Here is an 18,144-nt window from a genome sequence, read left to right as displayed (position 1 = left end):
CAAACCTCTGGGTCATTTTTAAAAGATTGATAGAATCAATACAATTGACTATTATGTATTAGTATTAGAGTATATATTAAATAAATTAAATAGAAGGCATTCAATAGCATTGAAATTTTGATGACAAAAATCTGCCTCACGTGTATTTGCACGTGCCAGTCAACTGGTCCAAGAACAAGGACTCACCAATTAGGGTCACTTAAACCTTGGATTAGCAACCGCTTGACAGTTGACACCCATATTCACCTTCTTATCCTCATTAATCCTGATCCAACGGTGTTGAACAGGAACAGCTCCTCATTAATCCTGATCCAACGGTGTTAAACAGGAGTAGAGCCAAGAATTTTCCATGAGGGCCAAAACTTAAACAGATTTGGAGGGAGAAAATTAAATATGAATGGACTCACAGAATCACAGGGGCCAACCATTGGGGTGAGAAATGGGGAAATTTACGTATAAGACTGAATTTCAAGTGAGGATTTCTGAACCAAATGGGTGGGTCCCCCTGACTCCGCCCCTGGTGTTGAAGCAATGATCCAACGCAATCTAATATGACAATTCTTAGTGTTAATCCAATGGCTGAGAGCGTGAGATGAAGATCTTCTCTGGATATAGATTTGTGTGGGTCCACGCATATAAACTAAAGTTGTAAACGCCTATTTATTTATCTTAATTAATAGTGTAATTATTAATTAATACCCCCCACCCACCAACTTTCTCAAGCCTTGAATCACGATTTCAAACACCTGAACCGGGTTCGGAAACTTATTCCAATCCGACGATACGGATTTATCAATGAAGTCGAAGCGATGGAACGAGAGGTGGCAACAGCAAAAGCACCGCGGACGGAAAAAATACTCTTTATTTTTGAACGCTTCTCTGTTTTTTCCATGGCTGAGCCAAGATCATTCAACTAATCCGCGTACGCAACTGATTACTGAATTCTTGTTTTTTTTTTTCCGTTGATTTTTTTATTTTTGTATCTCTGCTTCATTTGTATAAATTTGGGATTCTTGGCGAAATTAGAATCCCACAAGCTTTCTTTTCAGAATCTTCAAACCGCTGATGTGAGAACTGAGGATTCTTTCTCTTCTGTAGATTCGTGGAAGCTGGAAATTGGTTTTCAGAGGAATTATAAATCTCAGGGGCTTTTCTCCTGTTAATCCATTTGATCTTCAACGATTTTGTCCACTCTATTCAGAAGAAAAGATTTTGAGGGATCCGTGGAATTTATTTCTTGAATGAGAGGAATTCTGCCATTCTAGTCTTTTATATAAAAGTCGGGCTTCGTGTGTCTGTGTTTCTGTCGGAATGGAGATGAGATTGTTGAGATGAGAGAAAGAGGAGGTTTGATCTTTGATGCTTCGAGTTCGAGTAAATTGATGAAGAAGCAAAGAAGATGACCATGGATCGAAATCAGAGATCCGAGAACGCGGAAGCGGCAGGGAGAGGGGGAGCGGCGGTGGCGATTGAATGCTTGAAAGGGAGCTCGAATGCCGACGAATGGAACGGGAACTTGCTCCAGACGGGCGATATCGTGGAGGAGCTCAAGATCGGGAGCTATATGTGTGTCAGATCTCCGTTCAAGAACGGCAAGAGCGGTGTGCAGAGGCTACTGCACGATTCCTTCAAGAAGAAGGTGACGTCGATTCAAGTTCGAGTCCGTCGAGGGACGGACGAGTTCATCGAGTTGCAGGCTTGCATCGTTCCGAACGAATCGGCCGGGAGGAAACAGTACATGCTTCGGTCGATCGGGGATCCTAACTACGCCGTCGGGTTTGCCGACCGGACGGAAATCGAGTGCCTGGAGTTGCAAGGTAAGACCTTTGACTTTTTGAGTCTCCCGCGTACTTTAATTGCACGGGTGAATGTCCTCTTCACTTCCGTCACTTGCCAACGTGTTCTTTTTACACGTGCGAGGACATATGAATTTACGATAACATCCCTAGAGTTGTTGATTTATCACTCACGGTCACAGCCCTCACGGGTTCGACACTTCGACTTCGACCATGATACCGCGGAAAAACTTGTAAGTTGTAACCAATGAACACATACAGGGATTCGACTGACGGAAAGACATGGTACCGAAAAACTTATAATCAATCAACTGGCAACATCAGGTTCAGTTGGTCAAAACCCTTTCGGTATCGTATCTTTTCAGCAGCATAGATTTTCTCATCGCAGAAATTACAATCATGAGCTTTGCATTTGATTTTTAGCCTTCAAAATTCCCAATCGTCAAGGACTAGAAAACAAAAGGAAAATAGAAGTACCTGCATTTCTAACCCCTGACTGCATTTGATTTGGTGCTGTAAATGATTCAAATTTTAGGTATACCAATATTCGATTCGATTTAATCCATTTGCGGCCCTAATTCTTTAGGAGGAACTTGTTTGCTTTGGGATCCCCCTTTGTCCAACCTCTATACTTAGTTGTTTTGATTGAATGATAATTTTGCTTTCAGAATATATTGAAGCTTGAGTTATTCCATGAGAGTCACCGAATGGCTCCAGAATCGAGATTTGAGTATCATTCAAATAGACATGATACATTGAAGGAGAGGCATAAAGGGTTACTAGTTTACTTTCTCAGGCTTGTAGTTATGGATGCTTTGATGCAATGAATTAAGGGCTTGTTTCAAAAGAAAAAAAAACAAAAAAACAAAAAAATAAACAAGAAAAAAAAATTGTTCTGGTTCTTGAAATGATTGCAAATAGCTAGAACACAAAACTGGGCAGCTCAACCATTCAGGAAATCCAACAGAAGTTGCAATTTAGAAAGTTCTTTTTGTTCTTTTTTTTTGAAAGTGAACAAACAAGCATTTACACTTAAAACATCTCATAAGATTTTATCATTGTAATTCAAATCTAACTTGAAAAACCATTCAGATCTTTTGTTGTGTTATTTGATTTTTAGCTTGACATGAAGAAAGGATGGGAACAAGGTTCAAAATATAAGCATACCAAAGTGTACTGGTAAGGTGAGAAGGATAAGGATGCACGTTGAACGAGGAAAAAACTAAAACAGATACTTCAAGAAGAAATACAATACAATAAACATATCAGAACATCTAGATATGAGACAATAACTTTATTGTAGATGCATCATCCAAGAGTCCAAGACAATCTAAAACTACATGTCGAAGATCCGTAAATATAAGTTTCCAAACAAAATTCATAAGCTATCATAACGTTTTGATTGCTAAATCAATTATTCTCCACTTTATCATTTTTACTTGTGTATTACAGAAGAAAAGCCAATTTAATCTTAAATTATTAATATGCTAAGTAATGGTTACATAACTTCTTAAAATTAAACTGCAAATATAAATTAAGATTTTAATATTTTTATTTCTATAAATAATAAATATGTGGTTACTTTTTTAAAAATAAACAATTTAGTAATTTAATGAACATTGAATCTTACTTAATTTACAAAACTATATCAGATCCATTAAAATTTCTAAGATTCATATTAATATCATATGCAATCCATAAACTTAAGTACTAAAATAATTATTTTGATTCTACTATTTTATTTCTATAAATTAATAATAGAAAAAAAAACACTTTTTGGCATAAACGTTGATGAATCAAGAGATTTGATAGATAATTCATAGATCCATTTTATAATTCGTTCCTACCATGAAAGTTATTTAAAATAAAATTATATTTAAGGACTAAACAAAAAAAAAAGCATTCTTCTTCTTTCTTCCGATGAGTTTTCTTCCCTTTCATTGCGAGAACTCAAGTGTTTTCATAGATAGAAACCTTCCCACAAGCATCTCTGATAAATTAAAAATAGGAGGTTTAGAAGTGAGAAAATATGTTGTAAAAGTGAAACCAGCAAACATCAATCGTTCTGCTACTGACAGGCACAGGTGGAAAGAATGGGCATCAACTATTCAACTGGTCTCTTTGGAAATGGATATGGTCCTATATCAAGCATGTGGTATTGATAGTTTTTATTCAACCATATATATGGTATTGATAGTTTAAACCATGGGCCTCTTTGGAAAGGGATTGAGGGTGCTGAAATGGTTTGATACGAGTTGTTTCTTTTTGTTCAACTGACAACTGCATCCAAACATTTTGGGTCTATGCTGATCACTGGTGTACAAGCACGAGGATTGGAAGGCTTTCGCATCCAATTCAGTTGCTCATCTTTTTTCTTTTTCTTTTGGTACTAAGTTGTACTCATCTAATAAAGTTCTGCTTGAATACATTTGGAGTGTGAGCCTAAGCCATATGCTTTTCCATGGCCTATAGAAAGATGACTATAATTCCTATTTATCTCTTGGGCTGATATGATTTCAGTTATATGAATACAATCTTTTCTGGAACTGTTGTTTGTCTGTTTGGTGGTATTTGGTTGCTTAAATATTTATATTATTAATTATTGATCTCTATTAATTTTAATATTATATCTGAAGCTTTGCATGGAATCTCGGCCAAAATAAATACACCCAAATGTTCCCCCATTTCGCGTCCTTAAATGTGAAATTTCACAAAATTTCATCAAAATTTAGAAGTTAGAACCATAAATTAGGTAGTCACTACTGCATTCAAAATAGATTTCATCAAAGTTTCGCATATAAACTAATTAATATGAAAATAGACTTTTCAAAAATGTGAAAAAAAAATTGTGGGTGCACAGGATCAAGAAGCTCCAGGGTGATGTATGCACTAAACAGAGCTCAGCTTCAAGATGGATACGTATCATATCCGTGGGAGAAGAGGATGCAGGAAGTACTCCCTGTGCACAATTCAAGCTGCTTTTTGTCTCTGCTCCTTCTTCCCAAGGCCTCTGACAGGGTTTCTTCTCGGTACAATGACCTGGAGGACACACTTTCCAGGGCCAACGCTTGGCTTAATGCGTCACAGGCCACTGGAGTACCCATTGTGTTCATGAATATACAGACAGAGTCTCTTCTTACCAAGGTAAATTCCTGATTCCTGAATGGTCACAAGTGTAGATTATTTCTTCCTGGATTTCTAGCATAAGATCTTATTTGCTGCTATCCTAATGCTTTGTGGTGTACTCGTGATTGAGCAGATATCGGGGGAAACAGCTTCATCCACTGTCAATGCTGGATCTTTATCTGACCTATCGAACCTTGCAAATGTGAGCCTCTATGGTTTTGAAGATTACCATGGGGTTGACATTGGTGTGGTGAGAGCAGTTCGTCTCTGGTATGCTCCCATTGGTGGAGAGTTTGCGTTGGAGATCCAATTAAGGGAAGGAGACACAAAGCTCGGATTTGCCATAAGTCGAACAGAAGAGGTTACTTCAATCACCCTCACGGCGAATTTTCTCTTCATAAGCAAAATTCTTTTATTTGGGTTTTACTTATATTTCTTCTTCGATGGACAGGGCTTCATTTACATTTCGTCTGTAATGGATGGTGAAGAGGACGTTGCCTCAACTCGATCAGGACTTAGAGATCTGTACAAAGAGGCTACTAGAGCTTGTAAGCTTCTGGTGGTCTCAAGAGTATCCAACCAGAAGGTTCTTCCTTGGATGGTGTCATCGACAGGAGCTATCCGGTGCTACGACACTGTCTCACTCAGCCAGAAGCTATCATTGCACCGCCATGCTTTGAGGCCGATTCTCATTCATGTGTTGATGTGGGATCGGGCATTGGCTTCTCAGAGTGGAGGTATTGCCAGGTTTAGGGCCAATCCGGTGCCAGTCATGCCCCTACCAGCTGAAATTCAGTTACCACGTCCTAGCAACGATAGCCAAATACTACCTTTACCACCTGAAGTTCCACTGCCACAGTCACCACGTATTGGTGAAGGACCAGAGCCCAGGTTTGAGAGAGACACAGCTGGTGAATTATCTTTCAGGTTCCATGATTTTTCGCTTTCAAGCAGTTGGGTATGACCTTGTTCTCCTTACCTGTTTGTTGTTGTAAATATATGATATTATGACTTGAGTTGATCTCCTTCTTCCTGTGTGCCACTGATCAATTGGTTGATTGATATCTAATGAAATAAAAGGTACAATTTGGTTCACCATTGTCAACGGATGGCTGTCAAACGTCATGTTGACGTTTGTATATCAATCTCCCAATTTCAGAGATTGCGGCTTGTGGTGCAGGGATTAGAATATTGACGGTCGTTGCTTGATTCGAGAATGTTCTTTTTTATGTTTCCAGAATACAGGACTAGAATTTTTACAGGTTTTAGGTGGGTTTGACATCTCAAAATGCCGATGGGTCCCAACTCTTTTCTCTCCGCATGCAAAAATGTGTTCAGTTTCAGTTTTGTATACTTTGAAAAAATAAGTGCAATATAAAATTCTTTTGGGGCTGCTTTTGATTAACTATGTCAAAATGTTACAATTTTGATGATTGCCCATGAAGCCATTCTCTACTCAGTATTAGGACCGGTTCAATACAAAAATAAAGCTTGGAGCTTCCTGTACAAACATAAGACCCAGGGCATGCATTAGTTGGTTTAATATTATGTTCTGCAATTTCTTTCCTGGATACTTTTAGGCTATGTTTAGTTTGAAGGAAAAAGGTAGGGAAAGAAAGGGAAAGGTAAGAAAACCTATACAAGATTTGTAAGGTTTTCTTACTTTTCTTTTTCTTTTCCTATTTTTTTTCTTCAAACCAAACATAGCCTTAAGATATTATGAATTCTGAAGTTAGAAACGAATTCGTTTGGAGGAACTAGGAATGACCCAAAGTGATAAAATGAGAAAATTGACTAAAATGGTTTGATCAGGTGATTGAAAAATGAATACCATCAATAATACTATAAGACAAAGTGATCTGCCACAAGTTAGACACTAAAAGGGTAGAAGTAGACCCAAAAAGATACAAATCAAAGTAGTAAAAAATGATCAAGGGTTCATAATTTAACAACTAATGTGAAATTACACAGAAAGATAGCCAAGATCATATAGTTGGAATAAAGTTTAGATGATGATGACAATAAATATGTACAACATTTTGCAATAACCTAACTAGATCTATTGTTAAATTCCAAATCCAACATTGGAGATTATTCCCGTTCACCAATGTGTGATTTTATTATTCTAAAACAGAAACAGAAACAACATCTGTGGTCAAGATGGCGCCACTTTTGCGGAGATCTGGAGTTAGGGCTATGCGTTGGGTCGGGCTGTCCTTTTAACACATTTGAGTTCAATTTTGGATGGGCTCTGGCCTGTTTTTGACCTTTCCCTTGGAGATGCCACTCAAAAGCCCAAGTGAATCTGAATAAATACCGGATGATTGGAGACCAATTGGACGATAGCTGACAGAAAAAAGAAAAAAATATATATTTTGAAGTTAAAGACGTATTAAACCTGTCAATGAAATCCAAAAATTCAGACTCCCGGTTTGATTAAATTATGCATTTCTGTAATCGAATCGGATTCGAATCTTACAATCAACATTTGATTAATAATCAGATCAGATTTGACCCATCTGATCTTATTAAAATCCGAATCCGCTTATATTTTTTGAATCACTAACTTGGTAACTCTTCTTCATTGCTGTCAACCCTGCTTTTGCTCGTGCTTCTTCTGCTTTTGCCTCATATCTCCGAATCATCTCCCCTCCATATAAATGTAATTCCAAAGATTTCGCTACCTTTAGGTCTTTTTTTCTGAGATTGGCTTCCATAGGGCAAACCCGTGCCCACATCGTTCCAACAATATTTTGCAATCTTGCATTGGGAATATCTCCCTATAAAATAAAGCATATTAAATAGTGAGATATTCTTAATGCAAGGCAGTAAAGACTGCTCTAACAAGTTTTGCCCTGACTGAAGCCAAACCCCTTTTTTTCTACTCAAGACTACACAGGCCCGGTCACCCCTCCCTCTATCTTCCTAACAATACCTTCCGGTTATTGATAATGGAAATGGAGCTACATTTTTAAATTTGACATACAAATGAAACCATTTTTTATGTTGGGTCAAATGGTTAACTCATGATATTAATAATTAAATAATTAAAAGTCTAGACACATCTTTGATATCATAATTGTTTTTTTTCCTCCCTGCAGGGGCTATACAACAGGGGGTAATCCTAGGGGGTCAAATGGATCGGATGATCCGATCTGATCTTTGATCTCATCTTATTAGGCCGAATTCAGATCACCTCTGTTTAGATCTTTGGATTGGATCGGATTTGGATCACCCCCTATCCGATCCAATATATATTGTATACTTATATATATGTATATATGTTATTTATTTATTTATAAATATATTTTTTTATTTTATTTAAATTAGTATATTTTTTTTTCTTTTAATAAGGGACATTAGTCAATCAAAATTTATAAATTAATAATATTACATTTACATTATAGGCATCCACAAAGTAATTTGGTTTGCTAAGCATGACCCCTTTTATTCCTATCAAATTAATTAAAGAAAATCATATGTTATGGTGCTCACAATTTATTCCTATTTTAGAACTTATGGCTTGCAAGATATTGCTAAAGGGAAGATCAAAGTGTCCACCAACAGAAATTACAAATCCAGATGATAGCAGTGAGAAGATATCCAATTCGGAACATGAAAAATGGGTTTGTTTAGATCAATGGGTATTCAGTTATTTTATTTTCTTCTCTGACTGAAGGCATCTTGTCACTAGTAATCGACCTCAACACTTCATATGCTGTTTGATCTATAACTACTCTTGCTTGATCGTTCTCTTCAACATCACAAGCAAGAGTCAGAGTCAGTCTTGTAATTATGTCTCCAATTGCAAAACTTGAAGAAGAAAACATCATCAATCTCAAAATAAATTTCAAAAAGCTAGAGCTCTCTTTGACATGCTCGCGGCTATACAAGCTCCTGTTTCCGAAGAAGACATCATATTGTACATCTTTTCAAGACTTAGCTTGAAACTCACTTTGAATCTTTTACTACCAGAACATATGATTTACATGGTCTCTTTGTCAGTCAGTCATGAAATCTGGCTTAGGACATGGCAAAGGTCGAGGGAGAGGAGGTGAAAGGTATAAAATTAGAATAAATGCTTATTGTATAAATACTTAAAAATAAGCTCAAATTTAGTACTTATCGAATAAGTGCTTATTTCAAAATAAACACTTATTTCTCAAATACTAAGTATTTATTGATATGGTCTTGACCTAAAATAAGTGCTTCACTTATTTTTAAACACTGCCAAACATGGCCCCAATCCTCATTATATCGATCTATGGAGAAAGGAAATCAGGAATCGTATATTGGGTCTGAGGCACCATGACTTATCACCTGTCACCTGTCCATCTTTGGTACAATCTGAATCCGATCGAAAGCACCTAACTATACACCATGGGATGTGGCTGTGAGCTAGCTAGCTGTCTGGACTCAGGAGCAATTCAATGTCAAACCCAACCTGACCCGTTCCGTATATAATATTCCAATACTTAACCAAGCCTATATATACATGTAGTTCAATGCTGCAGTGGCAATGGATGGGGATCTGGCACGAACTCACCTCGACAGAACCACCAATACAAAACCCAATTGAGGCTGATCTGATCCTAACCTGATAGGGTCGGGTCAATGTGGGTTACCTCTTAAGCTGACTTACTGACGTCCCTAATCCCTAGATCCAAATCAAAACTTGGCCCAATTTATCTTCTTAGTATGATCCATTTGATGGCAGTTGGCAAGTTACTGGGCCCTAGATCCACCAAAGGCCAACTTTAGAAGGGTAAGGAAATTAAGATAGGACTGCCAAAGGCCCGTGGGCCGTGGCAACTGGCAATCCCAATAGACCCAAACAAATCCAACCCAATAGCATTTGGGTCAATACAGGTATACCTACCTCGATCCAGCCCAAAGCAACAGGGATTCATACCCATTATTTCCTGATCAAATATAGTTGGATGTTGTTGGGAGAAAAGAAGGAAAAAAAAGCAAAAAATTATTCGGGTTTATCATTTTAAAATTTTATATTAGTATCCTGGATTTTGGATCTAGTGTCACTTTGGTCTCCAAATTTTAAAACATGACAATTTAATCCCTGGACTTTCAAAACATGACAATCTAGTATCTGCCATTAAGCAGTCTATTAATCAGCCATTAAGTGTCATTTGAAAAGACACAAATACCCTTCAAGTGCCATCTAATTCTCTTTATCAATCATCCAAACATTGATAAAAAATAAACAGTCCCAAATTCTTATTGCCTCTTCTGTCCAAGAAAGTTGGGATTACCAGAATACTCACTGAGATGTAACCCTAACTTTCTTGAATATAAGAGGTAAGGATTTGAGACTGTTCATTCTTTATCAACATGTGGATGGTTGATAAAGAAAATTAGATAACACTCAAAGGTCATGCCACTTAACAGTTGGTTAATGGATTGGTAATGACAGTGACATGTTCTGAAAGTTCAAGTTTTGAGTTGTTGCCTTTTAAAATTTCAGAGACGAAAATGGCACTAGCCCAAAGTACAGGAACTATTCTCAAATTTCCCCAAAACAAGAAAAACAATAAAGTTAGTTGGGTTTGATATCTGATATCTGATATCAAGCGTAGCTTCCATTGTTTCGTATTTTTTTTAGTATTTGATATCTGATATATCTGATAATCAGTTAATCACACTTCACACTCCCTCACGCAGAAATTGGGGAAACAGGGAATCTAATTATCATGGTAGTTTTATGTAAATTATGCTCAATAAGTGTGACAAATCACTTTATAAGTAGCCTTTCAATCCGGTCTTAGAGCCACTTCACTGAACTCAAGTCAGTGAGCTCTACCTGGAACAATATCTCTCCAGTATTAGTTCAGGCTTTATCAATTCCATCCAGTCTCTGATATAACTCGGCAATGGTGGTCATCAAAGTGAAACACGACGACAGGATATACACAGTCGAGCAGAGCTGCAAATTAGTCAGAGACATACGCAAGTATCTCCAGTTTCTTGTACCCTACGTAGATCAACTCCTATTATACAACGGAAGGCTGCTAGCAGATGTAAGGATGCCTTTAACTGATCTGGGTATTAACGAGGAGGATGATGATGAAGTGGAAATGATACTCCACGGGAAGCTTAGCCCTCGGATCATCACAGTCACTGCTCACACAGTGTACGGTGTGTTTTCCATTGAGATATCAACCGTCGACACAGTTTTCACTCTGAAAAAGATGATCGATGAGCGGGTGGGTATGTCTCCATGGCGCCAGAGTCTGAGTACACAGGGAGCTCCTATGAGTAACCATTGGAAGCTGGAGAGGTATGCAATTTCCACAACACTGACTGTTTTTGTGGCGGAGAACCTTCCCAACCCACGGTGGAATGTAGCCATTAATGTGGAGGTTCGCAGCAGCACTGGGCAATCAATGGTCTTAAATGTGGAAAAATATGACTCAGTTTACACACTGCATGGATTGATTCGTCGTGCGGGATTAGCTGATGAGGGTCGTGATTTCCATCTTGAATATGCAGGCAGGCAACTTGATGGGACAATGGACATAATTAGTTACGAGATTGAATCTGGGGAAACTGTGACTCTGATTTATCACTGAGATAGATCAAGAAAACGGTGATACATGATGGGTAGGATGAGAATTGTAGTAGTAGTAGTAATTAAAGAAGATGGTGATACATGGGCAAGATGAGAGGAGTAGTAGTAGTAGTATATGATGAACAAGATAACATGGTGAGAAGGGTTTGCTTTAAGCTTTAGATATATCAAATTATTATATGGTGTTTTGATCAGATTATCAGATTATCTTCTTATTAATTGGTGAAATGGTTTTGGAACCCTTTTAGTTTGTTAACATCGTTCCTGATTCATAAATTGCACATATATATGCTCTTATACAGATAAGTTTCTAAAAATCCTCACTACCCAAAATAAAAATGTTGATGATGATGAACTGATGATAATGGAGGTAATAAGAAGATCAATTTCTGATCAGTCAGGTTCTCTCCATTCAAGGAAGGGAATTTTTTCTTAGATATACAAAAACTAGAGTTATTTTCACTTCAGAAAACTACACAGAAAGACAGTTTAGAACACATGATCTTTCAGGAATATCTCCATTGAAATAAATAGCTAAACTTGTCGACAAAACTATTCATCTTTCAGGGATATCTCCACCAGTTTAGAACATATTTAAGTTCTTGGAATTCCCAGATTGATGATAAACACTCAGACAAATTAATACAGAATCACCTGCGTTACTATATCTTATAAGGAAACAGTAAACTGGTTAAAGAAGAATGAGATTTCACCGTCTCCCTATTCCATCATGACTTATTTTGTAGTATATATCCTTGAAATGGCAAGGCATCACCGAGACCAGTGACCAGCTTAATCTCATTGCAATATAGATTAATTTAATTCTTTATTTCCTTTCATATTTGATTACTTCTTTACATTGTTGGTTTCATTCAGTACTGTTGATGAAGCTCTCCACAACAAGCTCGTGCATGCATTCTAGCTATGCACTCCCCTCCGATCAGCCGTTCCAACTGCAGACAAAAGGAACTGGTTAATGTTAGTCAAGGAATTACAACTATTTTGTTTTGTCAGGAAATGCAAATTCAATGCTTCTAAAAAGAAAAGTTGTTAAACCATCCGAATAATTATGAAATAGTTGTTGTATTAAACCTTTCTGTGAAAGCAAAGATTGACAAAAGTAATAATTTTGAATATAGTGGCTCTATGAATGCCATCCCTACTCGTGCTGACAAATTCTCTTTTTTTCTAGTAAATGGGAAATGTAATTTAGAAAATTAAAGAAAATGCAATTTTCTTGCAGATTAGTATATATACTCTGAGCCTATTCTCACTTTAGTCCCCAAACTCCAAAAACGTGCCAATTTAGTATCTACTGTTAACTAGCCATTAGATGACCTATGAAAGGATGCAAATACCCTTTGGGTGTTATCTATTTTTCTTAACGATGTAGGGGATACTTGGCGGGCCTCAGATCATGCCATGTGACATCAACTAGATCAAATCCCAGTCATCTTGCTGCCCTTGGCCTCATATTTGACAACACTTATCAACCACCCAAATGCTCAAATATCCACCCATAAAGATAAGCAATTTGTTAAAAACCGATCTTCTAGTTGAATACCTTGTTCATTATTATTACTACTGTGAGTGTCATCTTGGGTGCACGGTGGAGGCAATAGAAATTGTGGTGTGTATCCTTGGGTGCATAGCACTGGGATTTCCTACTAACTCAATTTTACAATCCTCTCTACCAACCGAATAAAACAATGCCACCTATACCTAAACGTCTTTTGAGTCTTTAACTTTGCAAATAACACAGATGGTGTTATTACCTCTCTCTTCTCTGCTCGATGTTTTCTCTGGCCCATGGAATGACTACAAAGATAAAATTGAAGATGGGTGTTCTTGACCAAATTTTGAACTTAATGGAATCACTATGGCATTCCAAGATTTACTCAATGGAAAGGCAAATCATCACCAAAGATCGATTAAGGGAGGTTCTGGTCTAAAAGTGAACAGAACGAGTCTCATAATATAGAATTGTTATGGTTTGGATTATAGGCAGGGAATCAGTTGTCTACTAGCCTCCATATACAGTGGTAGATTTCCATTTAAAGGAGGAGTGAAGTTTGGGATGACCGACACTAAATTAGTTTGCCTTGTTCCAGTTGCAGAAAACAGAGCAATAGTGTCTATACTCAATTGAGTTGCAAAAGCAAAGAGGATGAAAATGGAATCAAAAGCAAGAAAAATAAGGGGATGTCTACCTATTCTAACCTGTTCAAAACAAGTTGTTAACAAGATTGATGCAGATTCAACATGAATTGGAGCTGGGATTTCCATACATCTTGAATAAGAGATTGACTTATATTTGAAGGGTTTTGAGAGATTTAGAGGGCATCAAAGAAGGGATCGTCCTAATCAGCATATATATAATGAGATAATTGCAGTGAGAAAAATTATGATGTTAGGTGACAAAAAATTATTGTCCCATGAATATAGCAAATTCCGGCAACACCAGAAAGGAGAGGCTGAGGAATTACAAAGAAATTGTGTACAAGAAAAAAAAAAAGATTTTTTTTAGGAAAAGATGTCTAATGAAAGAGCAATAACAACCAACCGTTAACTATTTGCACAGGTTAGGATTAATTCTAGAGCATGTTTAGAAACAGGTGGCGTTATTTTGTTGGGTTAGTAGAGAAGATTGTAGACTTCAAAGGCCTCTGCACTTGCGGGCAACCACCTACTCTGTGGCTCTCTCCTCAACAACCCGTGCAATTATAAATCCATTTGGATTAAATTTCCCAAACCAAGATCTGAACAGCCAAGGTTTTCTTTCGGTTAAAGAAACTCAACCCAAACTGAAAGTTCAGGTTTATCTTCTTCCAACCCAAATTCAGTTAAACTGAACCGGTTTGTTATATGTCAATCCCTGCACCCTTTGCCCAATAGATGGAAATTTCATGGCGTACAAATTTGATCACTAACTGAAGCGACTGTTTTTTTTTTTTTTTCTTTGACAAGACTAGAGAAAACTCCACAAGGAAGCTTATATAAAGCTGGGACAAGACAACAAAGCATCAAGAGAAGCAGAAAGGGACACGTGGCTCACATCTAATTCATGGTTTGCGTAATTCAAGGGTGGTCTTTTCATACTGTACAGGAAGTTAGAATGGATCAATGGGGCAAAGCACTCGACGCAAAGAAAATCTGTAGTTTCAGCAATCAGCACCAAATACAAAAGGAATTTCAAGTGTTGGACTACTTGATTATTGACCCTCTCCTTTACAGGATTGCAAGTCTCACTAGCAAAGCCTCGTGATTGGGATAGAACTCAGCTCAAAACTCAGTTTAAATTGAGCTGAATCAAGCTTTTTCATGAACCAAGCTAGAATAACTCATGAAAAGCTTCGTTCATGTTTACCCAATTTTTTAGTTCGATCTTCTATGCAAGTTTAGATAACAATCTTCTATCTGATCTATATACACTATCTTTTCCTCATAGAGTGAATATCTAGGTTCCAAGAATTAACACTCTATTATATTTATTCTAAACTGATCAGATCAGAAAATTCGTTTTTGTTAGGGGGAACCTAATCCATGGCACTGATGACAAAACCAAAGCTGCTTAACACCATGGCCTTGTTTTACACCAAATCCCTCTACAAACCCTAAACTCTCGCAAACTCAAATTCGTTTAAAAGCCAAAGATACATAAAAGAACCCCCCACTATAGCATATCGTATTCGGGTTGGACCCATAAACTGAATATGGATCGGGTCCATACCACCACAGAGAACTCCATTCCTGCACCCCTGGTGGTGGCCCAAGCCTTGCGCTTCTGGCCACTACTCAAGGCACAAATTCTCTGAGGTTTTTCTCATTTTGATTAGGTGACAGTCATGAAATGGATCACAATAAACAACTCAAGGCACAAATACGATGGAATGTGTATCACTAATGTCATTTGTAAATATTTTTAACATGTTCTACTTCTAAATTGGATCATAATATACTAAAAGCAATTTTAAACCCGACCAACTCACCTAGGCCCAAACAATTCAACCCAAGCGCAACCAAATCTGATGCCTGTCCAAGTTATATTGGATTGAGGCTTAAGCAAAGATTTATAAACTCAGGTTGGCCCTAGGTTGACCCTCAACCCGACTCAACCAGGATTAGATTCATTTTGCAAAACAAATTAGGCTCAAAAACCTTAAAATTTGATGAGCTTATCCCTAACTCCTACCCAAACCCAAACCCAACTTATATAGTTTTAGATTCCTGGTTAACTGAATTTACGTTGAAACTGCTTACAGTAGAGAGAAGTAGAGAGACAGTAAATTATATTTCTTCTTTTTCTCCCTTAAACTTTAAATGCAGTTGGAGTAAACTTGCAGGTGTTGTATCTTGCAATTCCCAAGTATTAATTTTAATTTGTGAGGGTGAAAGATCTGTCAAATAGATAACCGAGACTAAAAGAGAACCTTTTCTCCCTTGTCCAATTTTGAAATCTGAAAGTAAGTTATCATGCGTTGCTTCCTTTGTTTCCTTTTATTATATTTGATATCTGATCTCTGATAATCAGTTAATCACAGTCCCCATACTCCCTCACGCAGAAATTGGGAAAATAGGGAATCTAATCATCATGGTAGTTTTATGTAAAAGATGCTCAACAAGTGTGACAAATCACTCTATAAGTTGATCTCTGGAACCATATCTCCCCAGTAGTAGTTCAGGCTTTAACAACTCCAGTCTTTGATATAACTCGATCGGCAATGGTGGTCACCAAAGTGGAACACTACGATAAGACATACACAATCAAGCAGAGATGCAGTTCAGTCGGAGAAATACGCTATTATCTCCAGCCTCATGTACCCTACTATGATCAACTCCTGTTATACAAAGGAAAGCTTCTATTAGATGGAATGACGACTTTATCTGATCTGGATATTGATGAGAACGATTCTGATGAAGTGGAGATGAAACTTCACAGGAAGATTCGCCCTCAGGTCATCACAATCACCGTTCACACAGGGTACGAAACGTTATACCTTGATATATCAAGCTTCGACTCGGTTTCCGGTCTGAAAAGGATGATCGATGAGAAGGTGGGTATAGCTCCACATCGCCAGAATCTGACTACACTGGGAGCTACGATGTATGACCAGTGGACGCTGGATTTGTATGCAATTTCTACTACACCCACTGTTTTTGTGAAGGAGACCCCTCGGAACCCAGAGTGGAGTTTAGACATTACTGTGGAGGTTCCCAGCGATAGGGAATCAATGGTCATAAATTTAGAAAAATTTGACACAGTTTACACACTTCATGGAATGATTCGTCGTGCAGGCTTAGCAGAAGAGGGACGTGGTTTCCATCTTGAATGTGCAGGCAGAAGACTTGATGGGACAATGACAATGGCCATACTTCTTTGCGATATTCAATCTGGGCACACTGTAACTTTGATTTATCACTGATGGGATCAAGCATCGTGGATGGGCAAGATGAGAATAGTAGTAGTAGTAGTATATGATGAATAAGATTACATGGTGAGAAGAGTTTGCTTTAAGTTTTAGATATATCAAATATATTGTGTTTTCAGATTATAAAATTATCTTCTTGGATGTGAATGTTTGTATTTGATTGCAAAATCCTTACTTTATTGAAATTGGTTTGGAACCCTTTTAGTTTGTTAACATTGTTGTTGATTTACAAATTTACACACACACACATGCTCTTACATATATAAGCTTCTAATAATCCTCACTACCCAAATAAAAATGGTTGTTGATGATGATAATGGTTGATGATGACGATAATGAGATTCTCTCCATGTACCACACAGACTCACCAGGGATATCTCCAGTCAAATAACTGGTTAAAATTTTCGACAAAACTATTATCTTTCAGGGATGTCTCCACTATTTGATTGATCAATTACATGAAAAATACACTTGCACACATGTCTTAGAAAATAGTTTTTTCTCTTACAAAAACTATTTTCTTCCACCACAACCCATTGAAACCGTCTTGAGTGTCTGATGATCAGAGAATCCGAAACTTCTACCACGAACTTGACTACGAAGACCTCGTAGAAGATTTCCACTGTCAACACCATAGAGATCTCATGCGGAGCTCCCGCCCAAATCAGTAACTTAACAGCCTCGAGGTCCCTCCACTTGAGGTTATCCTCTACTACTTCGGCAAAGCCCCCCACGGCATTTCCCACCTCCCTGATAATTTCCAGGCACCAAGCATGACGGAAGTCCAAAAACTCCAACTCTCCATCAACTCTCGATACGGAGTCTTTTCCACTATCTGTAAAGCTTCCACCTACGAATCTAAAACAAAAAGAAAACGACCACCGGAAACGAGTCTGAGCTTTAGTTCAGATTTACAGTTCCATAATCGCACCACTTGAGACTATAACATTGTTAGCTGATGTCTCTCCGTGGTGGCAATTGGGCGGGTTGGGTTGGGTTTGGTTTGGGTTAAGTTTCAACCCAACCCATTTAACCCACCAACCTGTTAATGACCTAGTTATATAAAATTAAATGGGTTGGGTTCAACCTAAACCTGCTTTAACCCAATCCAACCCGTCCAAACCCATTAATCTTAACAAATAAGTTAGTCATAGCTTAGTGGTAATAGTAGTTGTTATTTACACAAGTGGTGAAGGTAGTTCGGGTC

The 18,144-nt window shown here is 37.6% G+C and overlaps 3 protein-coding genes across 3 annotated transcripts; all 3 read left to right on the top strand.

Moving 5' to 3' along the window:
- The first annotated feature begins 791 nt into the window (after positions 1-791).
- Positions 792-6,017, top strand: LOC104603460 (uncharacterized). Its single transcript, XM_010267494.3, has 5 exons — positions 792-922; positions 1,099-1,817; positions 4,657-4,940; positions 5,056-5,283; positions 5,374-6,017. Exons 2-5 carry the CDS (start codon positions 1,400-1,402, stop codon positions 5,884-5,886), a joined length of 1,443 nt encoding a protein of 480 aa, XP_010265796.1. The 5' UTR covers positions 792-922; positions 1,099-1,399; the 3' UTR covers positions 5,887-6,017.
- Positions 6,018-10,810: 4,793 nt separating this feature from the next.
- LOC148802741 (ubiquitin-like domain-containing protein) lies at positions 10,811-11,509 on the top strand. Its single transcript, XM_088897971.1, has one exon. It carries the CDS (start codon positions 10,811-10,813, stop codon positions 11,507-11,509), a length of 699 nt encoding a protein of 232 aa, XP_088754097.1.
- A 4,720-nt stretch (positions 11,510-16,229) lies between these two features.
- On the top strand, positions 16,230-16,931 carry LOC148802740 (ubiquitin-like domain-containing protein). The gene has a single exon (XM_088897970.1). The coding sequence runs from the start codon at positions 16,230-16,232 to the stop codon at positions 16,929-16,931; it is 702 nt and encodes a 233-aa protein (XP_088754096.1).
- The last annotated feature ends 1,213 nt before the right edge of the window (positions 16,932-18,144 follow it).

Source organism: Nelumbo nucifera, chromosome 2 (assembly GCF_055504915.1).
Source record: "Nelumbo nucifera cultivar China Antique chromosome 2, China Antique-T2T, whole genome shotgun sequence".
NCBI lineage: Eukaryota > Viridiplantae > Streptophyta > Magnoliopsida > Proteales > Nelumbonaceae > Nelumbo > Nelumbo nucifera.
Note: the sequence above shows the minus strand (reverse complement) of the source record. Positions and strands in the feature narration are given on the sequence as shown.

Excerpts from the sequence above, each read along its gene's own strand:
- LOC148802740 (XM_088897970.1), top strand. The coding sequence starts at position 16,230 with ATGGTGGTCACCAAAGTGGAACACTACGATAAGACATACACAATCAAG.
- LOC104603460 (XM_010267494.3), top strand. The coding sequence starts at position 1,400 with ATGACCATGGATCGAAATCAGAGATCCGAGAACGCGGAAGCGGCAGGG. Across the intron at positions 1,818-4,656 it reads CGAGTGCCTGGAGTTGCAAG|GATCAAGAAGCTCCAGGGTG; the intron begins GTAAGACCTTTG and ends GTGGGTGCACAG. Across the intron at positions 5,284-5,373 it reads CCATAAGTCGAACAGAAGAG|GGCTTCATTTACATTTCGTC; the intron begins GTTACTTCAATC and ends TTCGATGGACAG.
- LOC148802741 (XM_088897971.1), top strand. The coding sequence starts at position 10,811 with ATGGTGGTCATCAAAGTGAAACACGACGACAGGATATACACAGTCGAG.